Source organism: Vollenhovia emeryi, unplaced genomic scaffold (genome assembly GCF_000949405.1).
Source record: "Vollenhovia emeryi isolate VEMERY1.0 unplaced genomic scaffold, V.emery_V1.0 DF939194.1, whole genome shotgun sequence".
NCBI lineage: Eukaryota > Metazoa > Arthropoda > Insecta > Hymenoptera > Formicidae > Vollenhovia > Vollenhovia emeryi.
Window position 1 is genome coordinate 182,050 of NW_011967172.1, and position 19,888 is coordinate 201,937.

The 19,888-nt window shown below is 39.5% G+C and overlaps 1 protein-coding gene across 2 annotated transcripts in view; it reads left to right on the top strand.

The window, feature by feature from the left end:
- Positions 1 to 8,409: 8,409 nt before the first annotated feature.
- LOC105562133 overlaps positions 8,410 to 19,888 on the top strand; it is a 36,954-nt gene continuing 25,475 nt past the window's right edge. For both annotated transcript variants that reach the window (XM_012012691.1, XM_012012692.1), the window contains exons 1-11: positions 8,410 to 8,802; positions 16,484 to 16,575; positions 16,795 to 17,018; positions 17,099 to 17,241; positions 17,315 to 17,445; positions 17,565 to 17,950; positions 18,076 to 18,390; positions 18,460 to 18,715; positions 18,831 to 19,028; positions 19,099 to 19,313; positions 19,597 to 19,807. In XM_012012691.1, coding sequence (XP_011868081.1) covers positions 16,513 to 16,575; positions 16,795 to 17,018; positions 17,099 to 17,241; positions 17,315 to 17,445; positions 17,565 to 17,950; positions 18,076 to 18,390; positions 18,460 to 18,715; positions 18,831 to 19,028; positions 19,099 to 19,313; positions 19,597 to 19,807 — 2,142 coding nt within the window. In that variant the 5' untranslated portion in view covers positions 8,410 to 8,802; positions 16,484 to 16,512. The remainder of the gene's footprint in view (positions 8,803 to 16,483; positions 16,576 to 16,794; positions 17,019 to 17,098; positions 17,242 to 17,314; positions 17,446 to 17,564; positions 17,951 to 18,075; positions 18,391 to 18,459; positions 18,716 to 18,830; positions 19,029 to 19,098; positions 19,314 to 19,596; positions 19,808 to 19,888) is intronic.

Below are 19,888 nucleotides of genomic sequence, written 5' to 3' on the forward strand. Positions count from 1 at the left end.
TAAATCGGTTCTGTAAAACGTTATCGGTTTATTGGGGTTAAAAGTATCTTTACCTTTACATTTCCACGTTTTTAAAACGCGCGGTGTGTAAATAACAATGGAAATAATTTTATTATACATAAATTACATTATGCAGTTTAAGTAAATGACTATTATTAAAAAGACAAAAATTAGACTTTGCTCTCTCTTCACGAATATAAATTATTATTTTTACAATCAATAAATGAAGTCTTTTTGGATATTCTTACAAATATATATGAATAATTTAGTATACTATAAGTGTATATATGTATATATGTATATATATAGTTAGTGATATTGAATATATAGTTAATTAATTTTCTATAATAGATAGCATTTTTAATGAGAAATAAAAATACATTTTCTTTTTAATAAAGACATCTTAACATTACTACTTTGATACTTTGACTGCGAAAGCAATTTATTTAATAAACCATTCTATGCAAATCTCCATTAAGCAAAATCTCCACGGAAATGATTTTTAAATATAGTTTATTAACATTTTTAGATAAAAATGTGAAAACAATACAATGATTAAAAATATTCTACTCATTTACATATGTACTTATAAATAAGCATACATAAATAATTTTATGTACATTGTACGCATAACGATAATTTTATGTACATACATTGTGTACATATATCGATAGTTTTATTTACACTGTATGAGATGCGATATGTATATATTGTATATTAAATTATTGCATACATTGTATGTAAGTAAACTTATCGCTATACACATGTTATGTTCACTTCATTTACATAAATTTTGCAGATTATGTAAAAACATATCGAAATGGAAAGTTTTAAACTTTTTTTACAGATATTAGGATAAAAATATGACAAGATAGTTTTCAATATCTCTTTTAGCAGCCTCTGTGTAAATTAAAAATGTTGTGCTAAAATTTTAATTTTAATATCATTAACACGGTTTAATTGATTTACAATGTTATTGCAAAAATTCAATTAAGTATTACAGGCTTGCAAGCTTGTTGAATAAAAGATTATTTTAAAATTGCATTCACAATCAAACGTGAATCGATTCTTAATTTAAGCAATAACATATTACTGATAAATCTTTATCGCCGACAGTAACATCAAACTGTTATCTGTCGAACGATTCATTAATAAAATCTGCAATACTGTCTATCGCAAGTTTCTTTTTGAGTCTATCCTGATTCTTCTTTCAAACGGTAGATGCCGCGTCGTGTACGTTTTAGTTAGAGATCCTCTAATCAGAGTCTGGCCAACAGAGTTGTCCGCCATGTTTAGTCAAAATCGCACGAAGTTTCATAATAGTGTGAGTTTGCTGTTTATTGCAAAAATGGATGGATGTGCAGCACCATTTTGCAATAACACCTCGACAAAGGGATACGCGTGAAAATAATCAAAATCAATCACGATAACCTGTCGTTTGTAAATGTAAAATTTACAAAAAAATGTAACAAACTATAAAATTAGATTTAAATTGTCAATTCAAAATTCAGTGGGAAAATAAACATGGCGAACCAATCAGAAGCTGGATATCGCTTGTCCAGACTCTGATTAGATGGTCTCGAGTGTTTGGTGCTTTAGTTGAAAGCAGTAAGATTTTGTTAAAAATGGAAAATTTCCACATCTCAAAAAGTAAAAAATTCCGAACGCAAGGAGTAAAAGATATAAGATATACAAAAAATTCTCTTGTTATTTCAACTATTAAATTAAACGCAATAACTTTATATTTATTTTTGTTTATAATTATGATAATAAGTGATAAATATGAAATACAACACTAGCATAGTTGTTGAAATATATACGTTAATATTTATTCTCTCTTTCTCTCTGTAATTTTTAGATTATCAGATAAAGATTACTTCAAGAATTATTCTTGCAATGACGTAACGAAATTGCCGTATAGAATTGCTGTCGCATAATAACAAACATCAATGCCAGTATAAATGAAGTTTATTAATAATAATTATAGCGGCCCCGGCGTTCATGGACAACAATAAAAGCGTTCGTGACACTTAATCATCGGCCGGACACGCAGTTTCCCGGAAGTATTGATAACTCCGCATCACTGATTATAATTTTCTTCGCTTCTCGCAGATCATTGTTGTCCTGTCCATCTGTCTTTTCGGCGACGTGATCGGGCCACTTAGGGCACATATAACACATGCGAGTGGCATGCTGTACATTACAAAATTTCAAGAAAGGTAGCTAATTCTAATTTTTCATTCCGGACATAGATAGACTAAATAAAATTTAAATAAAATTTCTTTAAATCTAATATCTAGCAATTTTGCGCGAAATTTCCACATTTAAACATACGATAAAATCGAGAGGGATTTGACAGGAAGAAGAACGAAATGTAATATGCACAAATAAAATGAACACATTGAAGAAAACATTCTTGACGGTGAACAACATACCCTGGACAGATATGTACTTTGCGAATAAGTTTTATTCCAGAAAGACGTTATATCAAGCAAAATTTCCACATTCCGAGCAACAGCTCACGCTGGTGGTTGCGTCTGGGTGCCTCCTCGATGTTACCATTTTGTTTTGCAGACGATGTCTCCTTAGGTAGGCGGTTTGCAAATTACTTCAAGACTGTCAATTCTACATGTTTCTGCGTATCACTTATTCCGGAGCCGGAAGTTCTATTCGATAATATCTTCAATGACGTACGACACTCGTTTACGTAATTGTGTACCATCGAGAAGTGTTTTGACATAATTACCAGGAGTGTGCACGAAGGATATGTTCATCGGACGCGTTTACAGCTAATTTCTGATATTTCGCTTAATGATCGCGCGTCGTTAGATTACATTCCGTATCGCGCAAAGCGCAAGATTGTGAGCGAGCCGACACGCACGGATGTCCGAGTGGACAGACACGTATGACTTAATCACCATAATATATTCAGTCATTAATATTTTTCAGTAGGATATCAAGAGATCTTTAAATAATTGATCGAACTTGACGCCACTTCATTTACTCACTTATACAATTTTATTGTTTATTTGAACTTTTTGCATTCGCAACGTGCAGTCGCTGTCGACTACAATTTGCATAAATTAATACTTTGGGTCCCATCCCGGTTTTCCTGTTTAGCGCTCGTTATTACATTTTCTCTCGAGGAGAAGACGAACTAACGTCGCGTGTAACAATTTTCTAACGGGCACGGAACAACTTGACACACTTTAAGTAACAGCCGTGCAAAAGTGAGTATAAATATTTGTGCGATAAATATATACGCGGTATTTAACAAGTGATACAACTTCTCGATTATATAATTAAGTAAGTAAGTACGAGAGATGGTAACGCAATGTAAGATTGGATTTTGATAGCTGATGCAAAAGCTCGTACAGCGTGCGAAAAACATACATCTAGAAGCGCGTGCAAGGAGTTTAATTACGATTCCAGGCTTGAGATAGCGATTTATTCTGCAGCGTTAGGTCCCGCCCGTCGAGTACGTTCAGTCAATTCTTTTTCCGAGCAATCTACGGAATTCCCGTAGAAAGAGAGCTCGTCCTGTCGCAATCGAGTGCAACGACATAAAATGAAGATAATGCGCCGTCTGATTATTCGCTCGCAGTTTCGTTAGTGTCTGAAAGTTCAAGCCAGCCCATTGAAACAGACGTAGACTCCGTTTTAAGAATTAAGCTAAGAGTCGGGGGGGGGGGGGAAATCGCTCGATTTCGTACACGTCTCTCCTTTTTCTCACGATTACGATAACCCACTTTTCACGATCGCTCATTGTATGAATCACTCGTTGCTCCCGGCTCTTTGCAGCGTTCCACCAGCGAGATAGAAAACTATCTTGAGATAGAGAATGGATAAATCGCGCGTGTAAAGCACTAGGGACGCCGTTCTGGAGAACGGAAGGACGAAGTCGCGCTCGCGGATTTACGCAATGCCTCCGATGTTATTAATCTTGGAGGTATAATACCTAATTGCCGATGTGGAGTGTCCACTAAATTGCGGCCGGAAAAAACACTTCACGGTGGATCGAGGTATCGTTCGAGTCGCGGCGCTTAATACGACTGTCGCAAACGCGTTCTCCGCGTGCCGCGTATTTATTTCGAGCCCCACGAGTGAATTTTCCCGCGATCGTATTTCCGTTCCCAATTGCTCTCGTAATCGGCGAAGCGCGAACGATCGATGCTCGCTATAGCGTCCCGGTCTATTGATCTATTTCGCGATAAAACTCCCGTGCCCCGTGCCCGGTTAGCTGCGCAGGAAACTCTCCGTTACGGGACTTTCGGGAACTTGAAGCACGGTAGCAATAACAAATATCCATAAATCTGAATATCGCAAGACACTCGGATATCTAATGCGCGTCCTGGAATATTTATTGAGTATCCGCTCCGGTGTCTCTTCTTCTTCTTCCTCGTAACTTCTCGTCCGCGAGCGAGTGGCTGCAGTCTCCGGAGGACGGGACGTCGCAGATTGTCGAGGGGCAAACCGGCGTAGCCTGCTTGACAGATTGCCGGGAAATTTAATAAAATCGCTCCTCGCAAAGGAATAATACTCGCCCTGTAATATATCAACTTGATATTATCAAGCGACACGTCGCAACGCGTGGGGCTGCGACCGATCGGTGCAACACGCGGAACATCTGACGCCATCGCGGAAGCACGTGAGAAGTCGGCTAATGAGGTATACCATTCACCGCGGCTCTGTTCGTCTTATCTCTGCTAACTCTCGATGACCGTGTGCGTGCGAACGCTTATGGGAGAATCTGGGGTGGTGTCACATAATATTTCGAGCAAATAAGTAACTATTGTCCGCGTAGAACAATTCTCCGCGAAACACCCTGTGCGGGAGTTGCGTTTTCATTTCTTATACAACGGCGGAATTATTTCTGCCCCGGTTTAAGATGTAACATCGTTATTGAATAACAATATTATTAATATAATTTTACGCATATAATAATATACAATGTTATATATTATTATATGCGTAAAAGTATATAATATTATTATATCAAGGCAAATATCGAGTTAATCTGTGCTGTCTCTTTTGTCTATTTTGTGAGTCATGCAGATAATTATACTGTGAAGCTAATTTAATAACAGCCAGACATTCAGTAACGGCTGCAATAATGCAGTTACATAAGACATCGATATTTATAGCAATCAATTTTAGTCCATTACGCAGAAGCGAAATCTGTTTTTAATGGCCGATGTATAAGTAATGTCTTTTCCATAGCGGTTTTAATTTCCGTCTGTTAAATTTCAATAACAAATTAATATTACGATGGGAATTATGACGGGTGTTATAATGGAAAATAAATTAATCGAGAGCGGATATTTTATTGAGAAACGGCTAAGTCAATTAAAAAATTACAAAATTGTGTATTCTTATAATTTTGGTTGCCACGAATGAAAGGATCGCTAATGGAAACGTGGATCTCTTGTAAAATTTGTATTTTTTTTATACATTCCATTCTCTTGTAATAGTCAGATTGTAGACTCGTCAACCATTTATAAAATTATTATTTATTCACGTACAATGCGCTTTCGCGTGCACTGCAAATGTTACATCCCCTCGCGGCTGCTATCGCGAAGCGATAAATGGTACCTCGATCATCTGGTAAATTATGTTTGCGATGCTCCCTAATGGTATCATAATTAACGTTATGCCAATTTACACGTAAACAATTATTGGTAATACGCGCATGTACGCGGTTATGTTGTATATGCGTAATCTTTGCCTAATCATCGCAAGGATTAATACCGTGTCGAAAAATCTTTTTTTCCCCATAAATGCATAAGGATGTGTTACATCAATTCGAAGGAATAAGACGGATAAGAGGCGTGACAAGGCGTTAGTGTCCAATAACTAATTTTAATATAAATTTATTACGAAAAATATTAACTTGGCTGGAGTTTGAGCCTGCACCTCGCTCTCTCCCTAACTGGGCGTCTCAGTTCGACCACTGAGACTTCTGGTAATATTTTTTCGCGATAGACAGTCTAATATTATTTCCCGAGTGCCACCTTTCGTGACGGTTTTCGAAACTAGAACTGCGCGCCGACTTAATTCTTGAAACACAGAACAATCTCAGCATCCTTCAATTTTCATTTTCAACTCCTCAATTTCCATCAGAGGTGAAATGTGATGTCCGACCCGCGTCCGCTTTTGCCAGACCGGTTTCCGCGTGTTTGCTCGCTTTTTAAAAATACGCCAGCCCTATTTTTAGATGTACCCTAAAAAAACGCGGGGATCTCGCCTCTCCTCCTCCATTCTTTTCTTTTTCTGATTTAGCCACAGGTAGTCGGCGTTCTATCTACTCGTGCGTTATGCGCCGCGGCTCAGCCCAACGTTCTCTCAGCTCTAAAAGTAATATAAAAACTTTATATCTCTCGGAGCCATACTGTTATAACAATTTGACAATTTTCACAGGTAGCAAAAAACTTCGCGGCTATTTTTCAAAGATAACGTCCCGTTTAACGGGAGGCTTTCCCATGAAAAAGAAGATATGTCTAATTTTATCGCGAACATTTTCTAGTTTCGTAGATTACTTTATAATGACGTACAAACGGACAAATTTAATTACTAAAGCAAAAGCGTGTGTGCGCGAAATGGCTTCGAGATAGCTGCAATTTTCAGAGATCTAAAGGTGAAGTGTGTGGACTTCGAAGAAATCTTTTATTAATTTCCCCCCCTCCCCCGGATTTTTATTTCTCGCCGATCTCGCTGATTAATTATATCGGGAGTTGCGTACTTTCGTTTTAGAAGTCTTCCTTTTTTGCGCGCTTTCCTTTCGTCTTCGAGGTAACAAGTGCAGGGAGCAGCGGAACTGCACCGATAACGAGCATCCTGTGACAATAACATATACCACTTCTGAGCAGGCGACGTGAAATAATTATTCTTGAAATTGTAAAAACGAGGGCGCAAAAGGGAGGTGTATTGTGTTATTGTTACGGGGAAATCTAAATGATTGTATTTATCTTGCCTACGATAACTCCCCCGGTGAAAAATATCCCTTCGAAATCGCGATTTAATTAACGACGCGCGTGTTCGTATAACAGAGACTGCAAAATGACATGAAATTTGCGGATCTTCAAACGATCATATTATGCCACAATGAGATTTCCGTATTATGCATATCACGTATTATGCATATAATTACTGTCGTAATTAATTCAACTTTATTCTGACGATTTAATTAATTATTCATGAAAGCGCTTCGCCCTGATACCGAAAATTTCCAGAAGACAGACGTGCAACGTTATTTTATTTCATCTCGTATCTTCCCTGCAGTTACATTTTAACATTGAATCGACAAGTCGCAGGTTTAAATGCTAAATCGTCACGAGTCGCCGGACCGTCGTCATCATGGAAATCGCTATTAGCATAGTCTTGAAGCAATCAAAAGGTCAGTCGATCGATCCTGCCGTTGGCCTTCGCGATTGTTTGATAAATAGATCGCGTTGTCGTTCACGGCGAACCGAATATTTCTTCGAAACTTGGTCGCCGAATCAATGAGGTTCAACAAACCGAATACGTTGCAGTATACTTTGAAGATCCGGCCGCTAGTCCATTGGATTTATCGCGCTAGACACTGCGATGTACTTATAAATTAAACGAGATAGATTGATATTGAGAATAATGCCGCTGTGGGGCATCTCCGTACTCCACACGCGATCGGAATGTAGAATTCGCCATTTTTCTCACGGGGATTTGTGATTTCTCGCGCGATTCCGCGCACGTACCGCGATACGTGTGTTCGGAAAATCACGACGACGTACGTTCGTTTTTCTCCTCCTCGAAATAATTATGTCACTACCAAGACCGGGTAAATTTCCGCATGTGTATCACAAGGATCGACGTGCATTCTTGTAAACAGCGGCCTGAAGATTTGCGTCAAGATATAATTAACGAAACAATCATCGCGCATCTACTGTTCAGATTGTGACCAGATTCTCGTTATTAGAAATAAGCTGTTCCCTCGGGAGGAGAAGTGCGTGAATTATCAGCCGGACTTTCGCAGTCGTTAGAAAGGAAACATTTCGACGTGCATCTTTAATCGTCGATTAAACACGATCAGCGAGGAAAGTCGTCGAAGCGTCTTCCTCCGCCTTATATGTATCTTTAACAATCTTCCCTGACTGCTTCGCACTCGATCGGTCGATCAAGGAACGATTCACGATCGGCCGTTCGCACGCTCGCTCGCGGATTCGCTTGTACTTGTCTTACGTATACGCGCACGCACACGCGGCAGACGAGATGGTGTGTGCCACTTGGAAGGTCCACGTGGTCGTGGATCACGGTAGTGGCAACAGTCGTCCCCCGGCCGTCGTTCAAGTGTGCATGAACGTCGGTCATCATCTCCGCCGGCCGCCGCCGCCGCCGCCGCCGCCGCCGCCGCCGCGAGGAGAGTAGCTGGGAAAAACGCGAAACAAGAAAACAAGCCGTCGGGACAAGTTCGCTTTCATTCGTGGATCCGTGTGAGTTCTGTGCGTTGACCGCGACCGGGTAATTCGCCGGTGCATCCTCGGTGCGTCCCGCTGAAGCAAGTTGTTCTTCAGTTCTCCATCATCCGGGGTGTGTGCGCGCGCGCGCGCGCGCGCGAGACAGAGAAAGAGAGAGATGTGCTCCGAAAGGGTTGCCGAACTCCGCGGGGATCGTTGATCGTGGTCTGTGCTACGCGATTACGCAATTGTCCGTGATTTATGCGATCTGATCGATCGCGTGATTCGATAAGGATAAATCGCCGCTGCTTGTTTAGCTTCTTATAGACTTTGGGCAAAACGTGGAGGCAAGGCGATCACTCGCCTCAAGGCTGTGAGTACATAATGTAAATTTTTCTTTACCGCTACTTGCAAAGAAATGAAGAGGAAAAAAACAAAAGACAGCAATTATAGCTTTTAACATATAAAGTTGTTGGTAGCTGCCGTTTCTGAAGGATCTCTTGCGATACGCATTTATCTTATGCAGATTAATGTTTATTCGATGATGTAACTATTTACTCGACGATGACCGCGGTTCTTTTTATTTTCACGCGCATTGGTCGTTAATATAATCACGGGTGAATTATTAATTGATAATTAAACTATAATACGAGAGTCGGCAGCGGAATCGTGCGTTAGACTTTGCCACTATTTCCAACTATTGTTACGTGCTGTTAGTTGCGGGAGAATTAAAATAAAGATAATTGCTATCTCTGAAGAATATCTCACACAATATCTTCGTGCTAATAAATAGAGGTACGATGAAATGGTATTATTGTGACCTTAATTTTTCCGCGATGTACGTGAGTATTACTTAGATATTCATCGAGCGTGAATCACGTGAGCATTTAGTGTCCTTGCAAAAAAATCATCTCGTTTAATCTTGCACAATCCGCCGCTAATAATCTGTACTCTGCTTCCGATGCTGCTTTGGAGAATACGTATCGGTCGCGCACCTCGTCTCTCCTCAAACAGCGAGCTGATGTTATTCGTCAGTAGAAACGTTGTTTTGACAGCAAAATGACAGCAAATTACGACAAGTCAGCTGCCGCCTGCTCTCTGAAAGTCAATCAGCGGATCATCAATGATTTACAGTTATTAAGTGCACCACTGCAATTTTCAGTAGTATACACTTACAACTGCAAATCAGCGACTGTTCGCTGTTTCCAGTGATAATTCACCGATTGATTCTTAAAGAGTGGGTCGCTTTTCGAAATTCGCGAAACCAGCGACTCGCGTTGCACGGCGTCGTGTTCCCGCGCCCTCGTTCGCGTCCCGTGGAAAAATGCGAGCTAGCTTCGTTCGTTGTAAATAGGAGTATTTCTCTCCTCTCGAGGATCCTCGTCGACAGACGCTCGGGAAACTTGCTCGACCGGCTGCCGGCGAAGCGAACGTTTCCGAGAAAAGCAAGGATGCACTTCTTCCTCGTGTCTTCGTGGTTACTTTGTGCGTTCGCACGCGACCCTGAACTTCCCCGTTGTAAAAGACTTTTGCCATTCACACGCGATGCACGTGTACCTACGCCGCGAAAGCCGAGTTCGCATCTGTCAAACGCAGATGGTATTGCGAAGGCAATCAACGACACTCGATGGACGATCTCTTTTTATCTCCGCGTCTCACGGCCCGTTTGCTCTGCGAGATTAATTGTCAACGCGTCCGCGCGAGACGCAGACCCCGTTCGAGACCTGTGTCGCTCCTTGTCCGAGTCTTCCACACCGATTTCTCATCCTTGCATATCGTAAATTATATGCTCCTGAGAAATCCAAGCGCGTTTTCCACTTTTTCCTTTTCCTTTCTCGAACGTAATTTGTCTCCTTATCCAAGAAATATTGTGTAAAAAAAAATATATATTTATGATTTCATATCAAGCGCCTTGGGCATCTGACATTTTATGTAACTTTATTAGCGGCCTTGAACTTATTGCTGCCCCTCGTGAGATAATGCGGTGACGTTTGTGCGGAAAAAACTGCGGTTAGTACTCTAAATCACTCCTCCTTACGTTTACTTTATTTGCAATCTCATTTGCCGGACTTAACAATATTTTCTTGTTTAAGCAACGCGCAAGTCCAAGATCCACGAAGGCTAACGGAATAAAAAAAGAAATAGAGAGTGTATTGTTCACACGCTCGCTACTTTTTTAATGTGTCTGAGAACACGATAAGACGCACGTTGAATACTTAATTATTTATAGCCTCGTATAAAATATAAATGTACGAGTATATACAACTTTTGACGTTTAGTGCAGACGTCGGCAGGTCTTTTTTGCGCAGTTTCATACATATGGTTTTAGTATTGTACACTTTTCGCACGTCTCGATAAAACGCCTACGAAATTTAAGAAGGAACGTGTTAATATCATTGATTACGTACTTGACCGCAATATATTCATAAATCTGTGCCATATATGCTAATTACAAATTTACATGCTCGATTTCTATACGTGTGCGTGCCTGTTAACCTTGTACTTCGTCTTCAGACAGATATTTTGAGAACGTACGTTTATACAGTACTTTATGAATTAATCGCTGAGCGGCAGAGCGAGATTAGTTTGCTTAGTCACGATTGTCTCTCGATACTTGACGGCGGCCTTGAACTTTGAATCCTGCTTGACTTCGAGATATGTGGAAACGTAAAAGTAAAAGCGAAAACTTTAATACGACACACTTGCACGACGATTAAGTAAGATTCAAACTGAATATTCGTCAAATTACTGCGACATCTCTGGCATTTGAGACAAGAAAGTTTTACGCCGTCTCTAAAGCGACGTCACGTCCTTCGATATATTTCATTTTAATGTTAAAGGTACGGGCGTTTACTTTATCGGTCAATAATCGTTGACTTCAGTGTATTCTGGTAGGAACTAAAAATCTCTACATCATTTTACTGCATGGGAGGACATTTATGAAATGAAACTTACGTTACCGTCTTGCAGTTGCGTTATCACATTGTCGCAACAATGGTCACTGCCGCGTGTAATAATTACGTGCCAACGACACTCGCGTATTCGGGCTACAGGCCGCGCCGCACATATTAATAATCAGATCGCGGATTTTCACCCGGAACCGCGAGAGGAAGTGCGGCGCGACGTACACCTTGATCCGACTCTTTGTTGCGACCGCGACGTCTAGATTAATTAATTTATAACAACTTGATTTATTGCTGCTATAACACTGCCTCGTTTTTGTAGCTACATTAATCGCAACCAAAGTTCATTACTGTTTGTCGATCTGTCTGGCCGATAGGCTGTTGCATCGCGTCATCGACGATCGCTATTGTCCGTGAAGGAAAAAAGTGATGTGGATAAAGTCACGATTAATGATTTTTGTGGAAGCGACGAACTTTGAGCGTCGTGTCTGTAAGGCAAACAGGCACTTCGATTTGTAGCACGATCTTATTCGTATGCGCATAAAAAAAGGCATCATCAAGTCTACTCGTGTCGAACGCGGCGATTGTTACGAAATCATTCGGGTTTATTCGGACGCCGTAACGACGACCGTAATCACATAACTGTACGCCGCGCGGGACCAGTGAAAGTGCGCGTTGTTCTTGGAGTGTTAATAAACGAATCTCTCTGGGCGCGGATCGGAATGTCTCCTTTTTCTTGCTCAACTTTCCGCAGAATCAGAAGTTCGTTCGCGCTTCGGTGATGTAAACGGTAATAACCGGCTCGTGATTCACGGTCACTGAATGGTTTCTCAAAGAAGTTGTATTTCACGGTGCTTATGGCCTGCAAATTTATGAGCAGACAAAGTAACAAAAAATCTATTAGCCTCATCATCTCGATTTGTGAACAATCGAATTGATAGATTCGCAAGCACATTTAAAGATACGTGGATATAAAGTAATACGTTTTTTAGTCGTAAACATTCTCAGTTACTTTGATTTAGATGACTTTAATTGAGTTATGTAAGAACTGTTCAGCTGTGCACCGCTGTATTAAAATTGCTATCAGCTGTATTCTTCCACTTTTACACCCAGAAAAAAGATTTATTTAGGTTAAACAAATGTGATACGTTAAAATCATGTTTCTTCGAGTTTACTAAATTTTTATTTACCTCTACTAAAACATTGGCTAGTTGTGAAGAAATAGATATGAATTTTCTTAGAAATTTCAGTCTTGATTAAATAAAATTTTGGTTAAAGTAAAGAAATATATTCTTTGAAATGAAATAAAAAGTACAGTAAGGTGAAAATTCAAAGAAAATTTGTTTGATTTCAAAGAAACATTTTCTGGGTGTAGAAACCTCGTGTATAGCAAAGTACGTAATTTGAGGAACACTGTGCTTCAGAGGAAACATATAATTTTAACATACCGTATCGATTATCTATTACAATATCTATACAATGTTCTATGTAATATTTGGTATCGCCTGGTTTTGATCTTATTGATTGTGTATTTGCCGAACGCTCGTCGATACCGTCGAGCCTCATCGCAAAGTGTTCCGCAAACGTTTCTGTACTGTTTGTACTCCATTAGCAGTAAAACATTATCTGCTCATATATAATGTATAAAATGTTGAGTAAATCGTCCTACGATCTTGGAAAAAGATTCCTTGTGAAAGCAAGAAATGTGGAATAAGTTGTTTTCTCTATTGATTGAATAGCAATAATCATTCTGTCGCGAGAAATTATTCTAGATGCGATACTACATGAGGAGAATTTTCTTTTCAAATTTATCCATAAAGTTTTATAATCGTGGGACAACGCGGCGCTTTAAAGAATTTTATGAGAGTTTTTGAAATTTTGCCGTACATTTTACTAGTAAAATGTATACACGGAGAGAATTTCTTTCCAAAATCTAGCCTGAAAATCATGTAATTGTGGGACGTGGCATTTCGAAAAAGTTTATGAGAGTTTTTTTGAAATTTTACCATACATTTTACTAGTAATTCTACTTAGTACACATTTTATTAGTAGAATGTATGGTAAAATTTCAAGACACTCTCATAAAGTTCATCAAAATGCCATGTCCCACGATTATACCTGTATAATTTTCAGGGTAAATTTTAAGCGAAACTTCTCTCCGTGTAACATACTTCCTTTTTACTTCTTCCTTTCGAAGGAATTATCTCATCACTGGTTGTATTACAATTACTGGTACCGTGTATTAGCACGGGATGCAGACTGCGTTGCAGAATATTTGAGACGGCGGCACGCTTGTGTTTTTGTGCACCGCCAATCGTATTACGACCACGTAGTTCTTTGTAAGTGCAGCCGCATCGTCTGCGATTACGTTAATAATATATTCCTCGACGGGATTAGCAAATCAATAATTACTACGGATCTTCGTTATCTCATGAGGGACTCATGTAATCGTGTACGAATGACGGGTCGTCATGTACGCGACTGCGAATGCTGATTAATTTGGAGGCCACGCGATTAAGAAGAAGAAATCGACAAAGATTTCCTTAATAAAATGCGGCATTGGATTTGAATGCTTTCGATTGCCATGACTTGCAATTTCGTTAGACTTTCTGCAGCTTAAGCCGAATTGTTGTAACTATTCGGTTGTTCGGGTATAATTTTGCAGTAGATTTTCGTGAAAAAGAAATAATATTGGCGTTAATAGTTTTCTGTCTAATATCATTTCTCTTGCAATGCCAACTCGTTTGAGGCATATTAGAATCTACGCGATAACTTTGCAATAATACTACCTGCCATGCACGAGACATCGATTATTTAAATAAGTTCGAGGAAATAGTAATGATTGGTTCGCTGACTATTTGCACCAAAGCTTTTACAAAGAAGGATGATAAAAAAGATAAAATATAAACGCTGTTCGTATAATAACATACATTCTGTACATATTTAGATATTAATAATTTTGCGCAACAAATTGGTTTATAAACTAAAATTAGATGCGGCTAATAACTGGATATAAATAATCCTCGTATCTCTGCCTGCCTTCGCGCGTACATTGCTTTGCACTCGTAATTTCTCCCCGGAAGGAAATTGATGCAGACAGGACATTTATTTCTGATACGCATTTTATCCTTGCACGAGAACCACCGCTCGGTTCACTGCTCCATATCTCTGTAATGCATCCTGTCGTCAGTGCAGCACGCGACAGAACAGTACGCACTTCCGGCTGCAGCTGCATCGACTGACACGCAAATTAGTCACGCTGCTCATGTATATATGTACGCTGAATCTCATAGTATAAAACATTCTATTTTCGATATCGGTAGATAAGCGTGAATGCTATCATCCCGTTTCCGCGAGACGCCGCTTTTGTGATGCTTTTGTAACATTATTTTTCGAATTAACGCAATCAGGTTTAATCTGCAGCTGACAAAACGACGCTGACGCGCGTTGCGGTAGATGCTAATTTTTGCTTCGCGCAATCTTTACCTGGGATCAAATTAATGTATATTGGGATAATTAAAACGGACTTCGTGGAACGCTTTCCTAAGAGCCTTGGAAGAGACCACGAAATTCGGCCGTGTATTCAAAGTTTGGCAAATAAAACTAGTCGAGTTCGGGTTGTGTGTCAGATAGGACGACCGGCAGAGCGAATCTCCGGCCACAAAAGGACAATACACAATTCACATTCTTATTGAAATATCGAATTCTTCCCATAGTGGAACCAAGCGACAGTGTCGATGGGACATTCGCGGACGACGGTCTGAGCAGAAAGATACATGGTGAATATGGAATTTTTGTTTTGCAAAAACAAAAATGTAAAATATATATACATATATGTGTACTATGATATAAATAATTACACGGAGAGAAGTTTCTCTTAAAATTTATCCCGAAAATCATGTAATCGTGGGACAACGCGGCATCTCGAAGAATTTTATGAGAGTCTTTTGAAATTTTCTTTTACTAGTACAATGTGTGGGAAAATTTCACAAAGCTCTTATAAAGCTCTTCAAAATGCCATGTTGTCCCATGATTATGATTTCGGGGTAAATTTTAAGAAGAAATTCTCTCCGTGTGGTATCGCGTAGATAGTGTCACGATAACACAATAAAGGAGAGCGTAAACCATCGAGAGATTTCGTGTCTCAACGTGAACGTTGGAATAAAATATCGGTGCGGATGCGTCGCGCGGATCATTTAATTTTAATCGGCCGCGAGTAATCTCGACGAGGCAATTTCGGAGTGTTATTTACCCCGCGTAACCTCGAGTCTGAATTGCCAATGAAAGTGGATTCGCGGGTGTGTTGTTCGCATGATTGCGCTGCTTAGTAATGGATACGTAAGACATGAATGCAACTCGGCAACGGTGAGAAATTTTCAGCTGTTTCTTCATGCGGCGATAAAATTTTCTGATAGGTCACCATTCACCGGCAGCATTTTTCCGAGTGCACTCGGTTCAAGTGGATTCCACACATTTCGAGCACTCTTAGACAGCAAAAGTATACTAGCGCGGCCGCACGCGAGCTCGCGAAACTTTCTATTGTATCGCGCGGGGTTTTCGGTACAGTTTATTTTTTTTACAAGCGAGATCCCGTCGGTTCGTAAGCGCCTGTCGAGTATTGTCAGGCGTTGCTACGATTTCCAACGATTTTCTAACGTAACAATTAGATTACGTAAACAATAGCTGAAGTTATAATGCATGAATAATTGGATACATTTGTTAAATAATGGCAATATTTTATAGGAAGGACCCAATTGTCCGGATATATCGAATTTTCTTCCCAGCATCGAGATTGTCAATTTATATTACGTTTTATTTATTTCTAATGGCATTTCTCTGTGCTGAAAATTTTGTGCGAATAATCAGTAAACCAAGTGTCATTTCCTCAAGCTTGTTCAGATAATCGATGTCTTGGATATAATATGTATAGGTAATCGCAAAGGTGTTGAGATTCTAAATATAAATGTAGGAATCCGTGGAATCGCATGAACGAGATATATTTATAGAAATGGAGTAAGAAAAATGTATTAAAGGTTAACTGTTCCATTTCTTAGGATAACATTTAAAACTTAAACCACTTCGCCATTCACGTTACATTTAATTGCAAATCACCTCTCTATCCTGCTAAATATCCCTCGAAATAATTTGTAGCGTAACATCACGGCTCTGCTCCATTAAAGATGAGGGTCGATCAGCTGGGGCTTCTTCTTTGGAAGAACTACATCATTCGGAAGAGACAACCAGTAAGTTAGTCGACTTGGGCCCGGTTGCACCGACCAACGTCACGGAATTTTAACCTCGGCTCAATTCGCTCTTCGTCTCTTTCTTTCGTGATTCCCCTAGAAAGAGACAAAGAATGAATTAAGCTAAAAAGTTTAAGTTAAGCGACGTTGATGCGAACCGAGCCCTAACGAGATATCTGCTTTTATCAAGCACATCTAAATGGTACGAAATAATTTCAGGGGATTCTGGCCTTAATTTTTTTGTGGCCAGTAGTGACTTTTATGATTCTCTACACGGTGCGCGACAATGACGACACGGAGTATCATCTGACGTGTCAGTTTCCCGCGCGGTCGATGCCGCAGGACGGGCTTCTGCCTTTCGTGCAGAATTACATATGCAGCGTCGGAAATCCGTGTGATCCGTTGTCAGAGTACGAGGAGGAGCCTTCGTACAAGAACGCCACGTTAGTTTTGCGCAATGTGCTACATCTGTTGAAATCTGAGAAAGCATAGTTGATTCCCCTTTTTCTCTTTGCGATATTAGCTTAGGTCCTTTACTCGTGGAACTGCAACCGATGCTCAGTAACAAGACGATCATCTCTGCTGTGGAAACGTTGCCGCAGAGTATCCAACTGCTGAAGTCAATGGCGCAAATACTTACCAAGCCGGAAATCAAGACGCTTTTCGGTACGATCATACAACAAACGAGTTGAAATCTAACTTGATACTTCGGCAGTTAAACACCTGAATATGTCAATAGATAGGGGGATTCGTTTGGGCGACTTGTTCAACAATCACGAGGAAATTAAAAGCCTACTCAGATCTCATATGCCGAGAGCAAGGGAGGGTTTGATCGACGGTTTATTCGAATCGTCCGTGAAATTAATATACGTAAGTAATTACATTAGTTTGAACAAGTATACCGCTAACTGTACATATATCGTCTTCCTTAGAGTATTTTTTGCAGCGGAAAAAAAAGTTAGTTCTATTAATTTTTATTTCGGCTACAGTTAATCCAAACTTTCGGTTCGTCTAACATCGACGGCGTCATTTGCTCCCCGGAAAGCCTGAAGAAGTATATGATTGTACCCGACGAGGAGGATATCACGGAGATCTCAAATGTCCTTTGCAACATCGACTCGCTAGCAATCCCCGATATTTTGGAGAATCTTTCGAAACACCTGGACTTTACTGGTCTATTGGAGATGGTCGATCGTGCGATGGCGAAATTTCGCGATTACAATTTCTTCCAGGATCTGAAGCGGGCGTCGGAGACCATCCTCGACTTGAAGACGTCCAAGAAGTACATACCGGAGTACCTGAGGATCCGTGAATGGCTGCCAAAAATAATCTTGATCTTTCAAAATGTAACCTTCAAGGAAATTGATCTGACTTTGTAAGTCTAATTGCGAAGTCTCGTCACTAGATTTATTTCCTTAAGTTGCCAATTAAATTTCCCGAAGCGAAATTTCTTTATATTAATATCTCGACGAATATACGAGCGCGGCGCTTTAATTCCAGCATGAATAAAGCCCTCACGGTTCTCGATCCCGTATTTGAATACGAGCGAGATTGGCCGGTCGCTCGAAGGGGATTTCTGAAAATAAACACACTCCTGAAGCTGGTGAAGGAAGTTGTGAAAAACCGCGGAGGCAATTCCACGGATGATTTCTTCACTCTGATGGATCGGCTGCGCGGGACAATATCGACTTTCTCCTCGAATTCGGATAATTATGAAAATATCACGCAGATATTAGATATGTCTTTTCTTGTCCTGCAGGATGGTATCAAGCTCACTAATAAAATATTGGATCACCATAAGGATGAGTTTGAATTGCAAGTATCTACTCTTTACAGATAGCAATGTTCAACTGTCCGTAATATTACTTAATTTTTCATTCCTAGAGCCGCTAATGTTTTCGATGGACTTAGAAGCTTCTTCTCCGACAACATAGTAAACGCAGTTACATACATTATATCATTGATGGATAATATCGTGCAAATGACTCATCACGTTACTGTCACTCACGAAGAAACTCTGAGAAGATTATACGAGATTTCTATAAAACATCAGAATTTTGTCCAAAAGATACTGACAAATCTTCAGCCTACTGTGTACAGAACGATTGTTCGGTCCTTCTCTCGATTAGATTTTGTGGAGGTTTGTCATATTTATCACAAGATGTATTATAGTTTTATTGTTCATTTCTTTAAACAGTTTAATATTCATTATTGTCGAATCAAGCTAATTATGTATTTCGAAACTTTTCTTACAGGGTCTCGTATACAATTTGGAAAAAAGAAAACTCGAGGAAGTGTTGTGCCAAGAAAACACAACGAGAGAGATGTTCGAAAACTATGTTGAGTTTCGAGACAAATCCAATGAAATAAAGGAATTAATCTGCAGCGATGATGGAAAGAGACTCATTACTGACGTTTACGACAGTTTTGAGTTTGAGAAGTTTGGGAATATCGTGCGTACAACAATTGATCAAATAATAACTCAAGTTTTAATTTCATAATTAAAGGAACCACATTTTTCAGGTATCAAATACTTTATCAACTATGGTCTCCATGGCATTCAAACAAGTAGCCAGGGTCGAGATGTCAAATTTGACATCCGTTGTGAAAAATGTCCGACGATTCGTGACATATCTGGACACACGAAAAGTGAAGTACTTAAATTGGAATGTCTTTGAAATAAGTAACGAATGGAAAGGGACATTCAAGGAGATGCAACGTCAAGGAAGACTGGATATGTGAGTAGAGAAAGAACAAATAAAATACAAGGCAATATGAATTTTACTTGCGCAATTAAAGCTGAGAATGTACTAAACGATATAAAATGTAATAAACGATAAACAAATATTCTTTGATTCACTCTTGTTTATTAATTACATTGTTTATTAATTACATTTACGCATACAATTATTTCTAAATAAAAAGCGATCTAATTTGTTTCTTTTGTATCTCAATTAATTGCTTTTACTCACAAATTACGAAATATTCTAATTTGCACTAACGTCTTCTATTTTTTTTTAGCTTAGGAATCCACTTGAGTATAGCAAAGATGCTGGGTATTCGCAGTTTATCGTACATGTCCATTAGACCGGATCTCGAAAATATGGATTTGATAGCTGAAATAATCTTGCAAGATCTAAGAACTAATCCTACCAGCTGGATCGGGGAAGTACGCGAACACGAAGCTGAATTAATCGAGTCGTTTTACCTTACTGTCGCGGATAAAGAAAAGGTCGGTTCAAAATGCAATTAAATCTTGCTTTAGTTCTCAGATTTTGCGTAACACAATCGATTGTACACTCCGTCAGATTTT